The 11319-nt window shown below is 45.4% G+C and overlaps 2 protein-coding genes across 2 annotated transcripts in view; one reads left to right on the top strand and one right to left on the bottom strand.

The window, feature by feature from the left end:
- The window catches only part of atp6ap1la (ATPase H+ transporting accessory protein 1 like a), a 16648-nt gene extending 10026 nt beyond the window's left edge, over window positions 1-6622 (bottom strand). The window contains exon 1 of the mRNA XM_011475697.4: window positions 6455-6622. Coding sequence (XP_011473999.1) covers window positions 6455-6537 — 83 coding nt within the window. The 5' untranslated portion in view covers window positions 6538-6622. The remainder of the gene's footprint in view (window positions 1-6454) is intronic.
- Window positions 6623-8366: 1744 nt separating this feature from the next.
- rps23 (ribosomal protein S23) lies at window positions 8367-10508 on the top strand. The gene is made up of 4 exons (XM_004069322.5): window positions 8367-8473; window positions 9544-9703; window positions 10006-10126; window positions 10320-10508. The coding sequence occupies exons 1-4, from the start codon at window positions 8470-8472 to the stop codon at window positions 10464-10466; spliced, it is 432 nt and encodes a 143-aa protein (XP_004069370.3). The 5' UTR covers window positions 8367-8469; the 3' UTR covers window positions 10467-10508.
- The last annotated feature ends 811 nt before the right edge of the window (window positions 10509-11319 follow it).

Raw genomic sequence — 11319 nt, 5'->3', positions numbered from 1 at the left:
CAGTATCAGGTGAGTTTCTTTCCATTCGTGTTAACTAGAAATTTGTTTACTCTACCCCTTTTTTTGATTAAGTTTTTAATTCAAGTTTTTAATTCAAAGGTATTTCAAAAACAACAACAGATAAGCGTCCAGGTTTGCTGATAACTATAGTCAGTCTTTCAACAGAGTCTCTGTTTGACAGAACTGGGTGGATGTTTGTGCGGTTCACTAACTGAATGATGGATCTGAGTCCAGCAAACTGCATTTCCCAAAAGATTCACATGAAATATCCAAAACCATCCCATATTTCTGCAGTTCTCTCATGGTAAATCCATGCCCCCGCGTGCTGGAGGAGAAGGTCATGCATGCAGTTCAGAAGTGCATGTTAGTCTCTGCTGCCTCTGAGAAAAGTTTGCAGAACCAGACAGATGCAAGATGAGACACATGGGATTCAAATCTGCTTTTGCAGCATAAACCTCCATCTGCTCTACAACAAGTGTTCTCTCAAACGAAGCAGCTGGAGAAGATTAATTCCAGGATTCACCTGTTCATTGAGTTTTTGAAAGCATATCTGTGATTCTCTGAGCTGGAGGGCAGAACTTTAAATAACAATCTAATCAGATCAGCACAGTAAACTAATTTCTCACAAGTTTCTTCCCACACTCCCTTTTTCTTTCTGTGTGTGGCCTTGGAGCACCTCGCCTGCAACAACCTGTGGGCGTGATTTTCACATCATTGTCCAGTGTATGATCCTCTGAATATGCAAATGCAGGGTTCTTATACCAAGCCCATCTTCCTGAGCCTCGGTGTTCAGACTTTGAATGCATCATGTTCATCTGTCTGTCCCCTTCGTACAAAATGTCTGTGCTGTTTGTACGAAGTAAAACTTCCACAAAAAGATAAGTACCTGTCTCTGAGTCATTATTTATTCGTTTCTGTGTGCAGGAAGCTGTGGGTATGAACCGAAATTTTCATATTTACAGTCCTATTTAGAAAAAAAAAGTTTCCTCACATTCTGGCTCTGGTCTTTTAACCATCACAGGATGGGGTCCCCACCCGTGGTGAGGCTGGCCCCCACCTGTGATGCTGCATTTGGCTGGCTGTGCAGCTATTCACGGAGAGGGAGGTCCAGATTATTAGTGTTTCCAACAACAAACATTCTGTTTTTGTGCTCAGCCAATTTCTCATTGTCTTGTTAGGGGGTGGGAGGTGTGAAAGGGGTGGAGGGTTATTTGTAAGGGGGGGGGGTCCCTATATTTTCACTTGTGTGGTTGTTGTTTTTTTTTTCATGCTTGTTTTTATATTATTTATTTAGTTATGTTTTAATGTAAAGCCCTTTGTGTTATGCTGTTATATGAAAAAAAGTGCTACATAACTAAAGTTTAATTGATTGATTGATTGAGACGTAAGTCCCTTCGAGTGCAGCTGAAGTCTCGAATCCTAATTCCTTATTTTGCCTCTAATCTGGGCAGAAACTCTGGACACTTCCACCAGTTGTCACATCCAGCTGAAACCCGCAGAAGCAGAACAATCGGCTCCCTTGTTTTATGAATGCTCAGTTCATGTAAGGGAAAAAACCCACAATGCTCTCTGTTCTTGTAGGATTTTGTAAGGTCAGGCACATGTTATGTCTGCTCCCCATAATCATGGATGTGCTCCACATGTTTGGAGAGGAAATGAACCAGGTGGTTAAGTTTTACCGTGGATGCTCTTTCTGACACACATGAACTGTGATTGGTGTCATGGTTTGAGTTTGTTGTGTCTTGTTTTTCGTTTTAGTTCTTGTTCTGTCTTGTTGGTTCTGCTTCTGTTTTATTTTGAAAGGTTTCCTGTCTTGTCTTGTTTCTTGAGTTTTACTTCCTTTTGTCCCCATCTGCCCTGATCGTGTTCACCTGTGTCTTGTCTGCCCTGTCTGTATTTAAGTCTTGTCTCTGCCTTCCTCCTGTGCTGGTCCATTAGTTTAGTCATGGTGGTTTTTTGTCTTCCTGTCGTCATGCCATGTTCCATGTTTTTGCCACGCTCATGTTTCCATGTCCCTCGCAGCGCCACAGTAAGTTTTTGTTTGTTCTGAAATCCTGCTCTGCAGCGCTTTTTGTTCATTAAACCCTCTAGTCCCTGGACTCCGTGCCTCCGCCTCTGCATCTGGGTCCTACTGGCTCTCGAGCCAACCCCTCACCTTGACAGAATGGACCAGCCATGTTTTCTGGACCCAGCGGAGCGGGACATGATGCTCCTTGAGGCCTAGTGCCAGGAAGCAGACAGGACTCGGACTTATTGGATTTTTGATCAGACCCAGTTTACCTCATCTCCCTGGAGTGGGAGCCACCCGGACTATTCTGGGAGCCGTCTAGCCATGAGGGGGGGGTCGTCGTCGCCGTCGTCCCCGCCGTCCCCTACAGCCACGCCCAGTGGTGGTCCCGGACGCTCCACAGCCACGTCCAGTGGTGGTCCCGGACGCTCCACAGCCACGTCCAGTGGTGGTCCCGGACGCTCCACAGCCACGTCCAGTGGTGGTCCCGGACGCTCCACAGCCACGTCCAGTGGTGGTCCCGGACGCGCCACAGCCACGTCCAGTGGTGGTCCCGGACGCGCCACAGCCACGTCCAGTGGTGGTCCCGGACGCGCCACAGCCACGTCCAGTGGTGGTCCCGGACGCGCCACAGCCACGTCCAGTGGTGGTCCCGGACGCGCCACTGCCACGTCCAGTGGTGGTCCCGGAATCACCCCGACCCGTCCCGGCTCCCGGGAGGGTGCCGCCTGCACTCCGTCCCGTCCCGGCTCCCGGGAGGGTGCCGCCTGCACCCCGACCCGCCCCGGATCCCAGGGGGGTGCCGGCTGCACCCCGCCCGGTCCCTGATCCCAGGGGGTTGCTGGCTGCACCTCGACCGGTCCCCGCTTCCAACGGCTCCACGCCTGACCCGCCAGAGCTCGGCTCCACGCCTGACCCGCCAGAGCTCGGCTCCACGCCTGACCCGCCAGAGCTCGGCTCCACGCCTGACCCGCCAGAGCTCGGCTCCACGCCTGACCCGCCAGGGCTCGGCTCCACGCCTGACCCGCCAGGGCTCGGCTCCACGCCTGACCCGCCAGGGCTCGGCTCCACGCCCGACCCGCCAGGGCTCGGCTCCACGCCCGACCCGCCAGGGCTCGGCTCCACGCCCGACCCGCCAGGGCTCGACTGCTGGCCCGACCCGCCAGGGCTCGACTGCTGGCCCGACCCCATGCCTGACGACCCCATGCCTGACGACCCCATGCCTGACGCCTCGCCTCCCCGGCCGTCCTCCGGACCTGCTTCGCCGGACAGCACGGACCCCCGGCTGTCCTCCGGACTCCTTGGACTCGTTTGCCGTCGAGGTTTGTCCTCCGGGGCCCCCCCCTCAGTTGACTTTTGGAACCTCGGAGTGGTTCCTTGAGGGGGGGGGGGGTACTGTCATGGTTTGAGTTTGTTGTGTCTTGTTTTTCGTTTTAGTTCTTGTTCTGTCTTGTTGGTTCTGTTTCCTGTTTTATTTTGAAAGGTTTCCTGTCTTGTCTTGTTTCTTGAGTTTTACTTCCTTTTGTCCCCATCTGCCCTGATCGTGTTCACCTGTGTCTTGTCTGCCCTGTCTGTATTTAAGTCTTGTCTCTGCCTTCCTCCTGTGCTGGTCCATTAGTTTAGTCATGGTGGTTTTTTGTCTTCCTGTCGTCATGCCATGTTCCATGTTTTTGCCACGCTCATGTTTCCATGTCCCTCGCCACGCCACAGTAAGTTTTTGTTTGTTCTGAAATCCTGCTCTGCAGCGCTTTTTGTTCATTAAACCCTCTAGTCCCTGGACTCTGTGCCTCCGCCTCTGCATCTGGGTCCTACTGGCTCTCGAGCCAACCCCTCACCTTGACAATTGGGCTTGGAATCAAACTCATGGAGTGCCCGCTGTCCCACAGGCTGGGGGGTGTTGCTACTTAATGGTATCTAGGCATAAAGTATCAAACAGATGATGATCAGAACAATCGCCCTGGAATTATCTAGATTGATGGATTATTATGTGGTATTTCTGCTGTTTCCCGGGTAAAATCACTGAAATAAAAAGCTGATCTGTCACTGGATGATCAGGTTTGTGTGTGAAGGAATGAGGCTTTTTGGCTGTTTGTAGATGAGCAAATATTAAAGGTTTGATTCCCGTCTGTGTTTGATGCCACTAAATGAAGCAGAACTCCAGACTGGTAGTAAAGAAGAGACTAAAAAAACATCAAATACTGAGAGATCGCAGCCAAAAACCAGGTTCAGCTGATCTTCTGCTCCAGCTCAGAGATTATATAATCGTCACGAGTGCCCACAGATTATAGGAAAGATGGAGAGGCTCTCAGCCAAAAGAAGATTTCTGCTCTTCTTAAACCTTCACTAAAAGCTTGCAAACATCTACTACCCCCCACAGGAACACGCCGTCAGCTGGACGCCTCACTCATCTTTATGTCATGTAAAAGACCATTCAAATCAGCCACCAGTTCAAACTGAATGAGGGAGGACAAAAACCGGAAGTTACTAAACTAACCACAGTCAAAACTTTGCTATTTTTGCAAAACGAATCAGAGCAGGTGGGTCTCCTTGAAGAGGTTTTGGAGGATGCAGGATTTTGGCGAGTTTTTGAAAGTTTAATCAGAAAATACAGACGGAATCTTCCACAGTCAAAATGTAAATCAAATTTCAATGTGCTGTTTCTGTTGAGAACGAATGCTTTGACCTGAATTCTGTCCTTTTCTCCTCACAAGAGGAGGACAGCGAGCAGAGATGCTCTGACGTGTTGGAGCTGCTTCGGCCTGGTTGATGCGGAGCGTTCAGGCGGCTAAAAGCAGCAGGAACAAAGAGGATTACTGGAACAAGACGCCGCATCAAATGTGTGTCAGGCGGTGAGCCGACCTGACAGCGAATCAGACATGACGGCTGTCCTGCAGTTGTTTGGAAAGTCCTTTTCATTCAGGAGCACAGCGGGGTCTCCAGGCAACAATCAAGAGAACTGTCAGCATAAATATGAACGAATCATTTATTCTTTTTATACAGATAAGAGGAAACCTTTGGAGACAGCAGGAGACTTGAGCTCTCCAGCAACTAACTTCTGCAGCCGCCGACACCCAGCGATAAAACAGGCCAGACAGGGATTTTATTAACCCTTTGTAACTGTAAACTTTACCCTCAAACCTCTTTTTAACAAAAAAGAACACACATGAACACATGTCTCAATCAAGATCAGACTGTTGCAGAAACACGAACAGGAAGACTCACTAAACGGCCGTAAATCAAAATGAAACCTTTCTAATGTTCCCATCAGTCAATTCAGAATTAAAAAGTATAAATGCCATGTGAAAAAAGGCTCCCTTCAGGGTTCCCCTCAGTAAATCATCTCCATCCACCTAACCCTCTGCTCTGCATCCTCCTCTCTCCTCCTCATCCATGAACCTCCTCTTTGGTCTCAGCTCCTCCTCCCAAACGTCTCCATCTGCTTCCCTCGTGGATCTCCAGAACATCAATGATCTGTTATTGTGATGGATTCATTCCTGATCCATCCTGGTCCCAAAGAGAACCTCAGCATCTTCATCTCTGCTGCCTCCAGCTCTGCCTCTGGTCTCTGCATCAGAGCCTCTGACTCCTAATATGGCTGCTTTTCATGAACTTTGATAAATAATTTTCTGATCAAAAACTTTCAAAACAGAAAAACGTTTCTTTGAAATGAGCTATCACATGAATAAGGTTTAGCACATGAACAGACTGATGTTTGTCTGCAGGACAGAGCCAGGAATGCATTTTATTCAATCAAAACAATCAGCTGAACGTCACATATGAGGATGAAGAGCACGAGCTAATGGAGAATACCACAGGAGAGGGACCCACCCCCAACCCCCCACCCACAGTGTTCAAGCACAAATCTGTGACCTGATTTAGAGGTTTGATCCAAACTGCAGGAAGGTGAGCGGCACAAAGACCAAGAGAGTAGTCTGTCTGCTCTCTAACGTATGTTAGCGGAGTGCTGTCAGCAGCAAACAGGAACTGTAACCAGCATGAGGGGGTCACAGGGAAACGGGGGTCACGTGCTGGGGACGGAAAGCACCCTGGAAAAGGTTTCGCTGAAGTTCCCTCATCCTGGGGCTTTACCAGCCAACCGGTCAGCTCCTGAATCCCTTTGGCTGAGTTCAGAGATCACCCTGCAGTTCATCAGCCTCTCTGTTTCATTCTGTTCTGCAGAGAGACTCTGATCCAAAAAAACACAAATGCAGGACAACAGGACCACCACAAACATGTGTTCACACAACAGATGGTGCTGCTTCCTTCTTCATTAAGACAAATGCACAGATCTGAACGTTAAAGTCTGAGTGCAAAGCTCCTCACAGGATTGAGGCTGTGGAAACAGCTGCTGGATCCACATGGGTCAACAGTCAAAGATCAGAGCAGTAGGAGAAAGCAGCACCAGCACCGATCAGGGCGGTAAAGGCAGTCGTCTGCGTCGTGTACCTGTCAGCAGCCGGGAGATGGAGGCAGGAGGACGGCTGCAGATGCAGGAGGAGCATGCACAGGCATTTCCACGGAGAAGCCATCGCTGTGGTGACCACAGTGTGACACACACACTTCCTCTCAGCCCTTCACATCATAATCTACTTAAATCGGCCCACCGTCTATACCGACTCAAGGATCGGCCAATCGGGGAAGGGAAGGGATGAAGTGGTTGATGAAGCCCCACCCTCTGATTAAACGTGATGTTTCCTCATGTCAGCAGGTACAAATACAAATATCAAACGTCCATAGATGATGATTACACAGATCATCTTTAACGACATTGGACAATTAGAATGATCACAAAACTGCCCAATCAGAGAAAAAATGTATTTAACATTTTTGAAGGACTGAACCAGACGCTTTTGTTAAATTCATGGTTCTTTCTCTTCAGCTCCCGTTTATCTCAGCAGGAAGGGTTAGATTTATTAATAAAGAAACAAATAAATGCATAGTGATAACACTTTTACTGTCATTATTTTGGATTTTTGTTCTTTATAATAATTAAAAAAAAAAAAAGAATAATTATAATTATTCATTATTATTCCCACTTCCCTCCAGGGGAGTGGGAGTGACTCCAGATTCCAGTCAGATCGTCTCTACCTACTGCTGCTCCTACATTTGGTTATGCCCCCCCCCGGCTTATCTGGCACCCCTGGCCGTCCCCCAACTCATCTGGATGAAACTCATCTGCTGGACTATTTAAACATGTAGTTGTAGAGTTAGATACGTTAATTTTTCTCTAACAGTTCTAGTACATCGTCTGTCCGTCCTGGGGGAGGATCCATCCTTCATGTGGACACCCCTGAGTTTTATGCTTTTTTCTCCGGAATCCGTTTATTTTAGGAGTTTTTCCTAACCTCGCCGGAGGGTCTAAGGGCAGAGATGTCCAGTTTAGTTTAGTCTGCTTAGTTAGTTAAGTTTAGTATTCTCCTATTGAATTCTATGCATTTATGATCCTTATGATTTTATGTTTACAATTACCAAGACAAAGCCCATTGACGACTGTTGTTGTGAATTTGGGCTATACAAATAAAAAGGAATTGAATTTAATTAACATGCACGTTTTCATTATTAAAAAATATTCTTTTTATTTGTTATTAGTATAGTAGGTAGCAGAGATGAAAATGCTGATATTTTCTCTAGGAGGGATCAGGATGGATCAGAAATGAATCCATCAGAGGAACAGATCATGAGATAGGCATGCAGAAAAGCAGGGAAGTGTTCCAAAAGTTGAAATTCTTTTTTAAATTTCAATTTCAATCATGGTTGTAAAAGTGCAGCACCTTTTAAACCTTTGCTTACTTTAATTTGGATAATTTCTTTACTCAGATCACGTTAGAATAGTTCATTTCAGGCGATGATTTCCCCATGGAACCATATCATGCTTTAACACCAGCAGGTTGGTGAATGCATGAGGGCAGTCGGAGTGAGTGAGGAGGAGATGAAGGTTTGGATGGAGGAGAATGATTGAGCAACAAACAAAGAGGTGATGCAACAGCCGCAGCCATTTAACCTGTAACAGTACAAAAAGACGGGCTTGTTCTTTTAGTATAAGGAGTATTGAAGTATTGAATATAAAAGTGTTAAATGATATAATAAATATTGTTATAGTTGTTTATTTATTCGTGCGTCTGTGTGATTATGTATTTTTTTCTGTTTTTTCAAAAAAAAAGAATTGCCTCTAGGGGATAATTAAAAGTAGTTCAAATTGAATTGAATTGAATTACATAGCGGGATTACAGTTCAAAATCGTGCGTCTCTCGGTTTATAGGTGGAAGTCAAAATTAAAAGTAAAGACATAGCTACGTGTCGAAGTTGTGTGTGTGTGTTTTTTTTATTCTATAGAGCAATAATTACATTTTGCAATTTTATTCAGGCGAGTTCGTGGATGCCTCTAGTTCCGGGTCCTCGGAGCAGTCTTTGCCGCGGTGCATGCTGGGTCCTTCCTTTCCATCCCAGCTCGTTTCGCAGTCATGGGTGAGTCTGACTTTTCATCTGTAATACGCGCTTATGTGGCTACTTTCGGCCCGTTTTCTCCCCTGAACGCTCGTTGAACACACGTTAGCACATTTAGGTGTAAAATGATCAGTGAAATGTTAGGTTTGAAGGGAGATTTGCTCGTTTACGCTTCTCATATTGTCCACAACGTGGAGCCGCCATACTTTGCGGGAATAGCAGCAGCGCGTTAGCGGCGACGGGTTTACGAAATGTTGTTCTGGTGAGAACAACATAGAGTTTTATCGTCAAGACTGTATTCATTTGCTTCTACCCAATTGAAACGGGCTGTTTTAGTTCCCTCCGGTTGTTCGGAAAGGCCAAACTTTAGTTTGCAGGCATGGAAACGTTGCTGTTCTGGACCTTTATTCACATCATCAACCTTCTGTTTGAAAACGCTCCTCAGGCATTTAGCTCTAAAGTCATCAAAGTAAATAGACATTTATTTAACTAATTTAGTATTGGAACATGTTTGCAAATGTTGCTGTTAATAATTGCGTTCTACATTATTTTGTTTTCTTCGTCTTTTATTTGATGTTTAACTTCCTTCGCATCATCAGACCTTCAGAAGCTCCATCTGTCAGAATTGATGCCTTCATTCAACTAGAAATGCAGATTTCTATAATTGATGCACAAATAGCTGTAAAAAAAGTGCAATGTTTCTCTTATAATAGTTTTTATACACATTTATGTGGTGGGAGGACTGTTATTGGTTGTAATTTTCTCTCATTTTGGTTTAATGCATCAGTAATCAGATTAGTCTGAAATACGTTATTGATTAGTGAAATCTGGACGACACTAAAGAGGCCGATCAGAAGATTTACCTTTGTAAATTTGATTAAAAGAGAAACTACCTGATGAAACATCACATTCATATGTTTAAATTTAAATGCAACTTTTTGAAAGATGTTTAACATGCATTTCATTTGAAAACGTTTTTTTTTTTTAAGCAAACCTGATGTTTATGTTCAGTTTTCAGCAAATTAATTTCTTTGGATGTTTGCCTTAATACCGCAGCCATATAATAATGTTTTCTTCACCTCTTTTTTTAGGGAAGTGTCGTGGTCTGCGTACTGCCAGGAAACTGCGCAATCACCGCCGTGAGCAGAAATGGCATGACAAACAATACAAGAAGGCCCACCTGGGCACCGCCCTGAAGGCCAACCCCTTCGGAGGAGCTTCTCACGCCAAGGGCATCGTCCTGGAGAAAGTGTGAGTTGTGGTCACTAGTTGGTATGATGGGAGACGATCAGCATCCATGGCCGTCGTTTAAATTTCACGTCTATTTCCTGTTTGTATTTGGACTCACAACCAAATTCTTACCTTAAAACCTCAAGAAAAATCTTTGTTTAGAAAATCCTGGCAGTTTGCTTTTCCCCAAAGCCGTTCATGATTTGTAATGAGCCGTTGCAATTTCCAAACATTAGATCATGCAGTTCTTTAGCAGCCAAGCTCTCAGGAGGTTTTCTTTCTCTAAATGTGCGTACTGAACTAATGATCTCTCATTTCTCCAGTGGAGTGGAAGCCAAGCAGCCCAACTCTGCCATCAGGAAGTGTGTGAGAGTTCAGCTCATCAAAAACGGCAAGAAGATCACAGCCTTCGTCCCAAACGATGGTTGCCTCAACTTCATCGAGGTAAACGGCAGTTTGCTCTTCTACATGCAGTCGGTCTGACGCAGGTGCTCGGTTCAGTTCTCCTGCAGAACAGATCCCTACCTGTTCTGACCCTCTAGCATTCGCGTCAAGAGCGTTTTCTGGATGCTGCTGTGCATCGTAACGTAGAAAAGACACTGTGGGTCATAGGGAATCCTCTCCTATGTTCCTGCAGGAAAACGACGAGGTTCTGGTGGCCGGTTTCGGGCGAAAGGGTCACGCTGTGGGGGACATTCCCGGAGTTCGTTTCAAGGTGGTCAAAGTGGCCAACGTGTCTCTGCTGGCGCTCTACAAGGGCAAAAAGGAGAGACCCAGGTCATAAACTGATGAGACTGCAGAGAAAATAAAGATTTTCAATTACAAAGTGGATGTTCTCATCATTTATCAACTGTCACCTCAGTTTTGTCTTGGAGCATTTCTTTATTTCACTGAATTTACGGTTTGTCAGCTTTTAGTATTTGATCCTAAACTTTTGTGTTGAACACCTGGAAGTCCTTTGTCTACCTGACGTTCAGGTGAGTGTCTGTGACCCAAACATGAGTGTCTGTTGGCTCCAAAACTCTTTCAAAGGAGAAAAACCTCAATGGGTTGAAGAACATTTAACATGTCGTTTAGTCTGAAGCTTGGAGGTAAAACCTGACATTGATTTAGTGATTCCTGCAGTCTGGACTTCCTCCATCAGGAGACTATTAGGAATAAAGTACAGATTGAAGCAAAATCTGAGCAACTTCTGTTGGTTTTCCTACATGAAGTGTCGTTAAAATGCAGTTCAGGCTAGAATGAACTGCATTGTGAGTTAATTTGGATCACAATTTCTAGTTCAATTTAGTTTTGTTCTCTTTAGTGTGGGACCTTTTTACAGCCCCAGTTCTGATTTGGTGCTTTATAAATATTGAAGAGTATTGAAAAAGACTCTTGATTTGTGTTTGTCTATTTTTTTTTATTTAACCTTTATTTATCCAGGAAAGTCCCACTGAGATCAAAAACCTCTTTTCCAGGGGAGTCCTGGCCCAGAGCCGCATTTCAATACAAAACATACATTTAAGTTCACTCAAACCATGAGAAGCAGTTGCACATTATTGTTTCAGTCTCTGATGCTTTGAGCTTGTTCTTAAAAACATTTAAAGATACCAGTTCAGTTAGTTTCCAGTCTTTTTGCAGCATTTTCCAAGCAG

The sequence above is a fragment of the Oryzias latipes genome, chromosome 5 (assembly GCF_053564925.1).
Source record: "Oryzias latipes strain Hd-rR chromosome 5, Olatipes_Hd-rR_3.1".
Taxonomy (NCBI): Eukaryota; Metazoa; Chordata; class Actinopteri; order Beloniformes; family Adrianichthyidae; genus Oryzias; species Oryzias latipes.
This window is presented reverse-complemented; position numbering and strand designations above follow the sequence as displayed.

What these genes read in the sequence shown, in the direction of transcription:
- rps23 (XM_004069322.5), top strand. An exon ending in GGCATCGTCCTGGAGAAAGT is followed by an intron (nt 9,704 to 10,005) that starts GTGAGTTGTGGT and finishes TCATTTCTCCAG; the next exon opens with TGGAGTGGAAGCCAAGCAGC. An exon ending in GTTGCCTCAACTTCATCGAG is followed by an intron (nt 10,127 to 10,319) that starts GTAAACGGCAGT and finishes ATGTTCCTGCAG; the next exon opens with GAAAACGACGAGGTTCTGGT.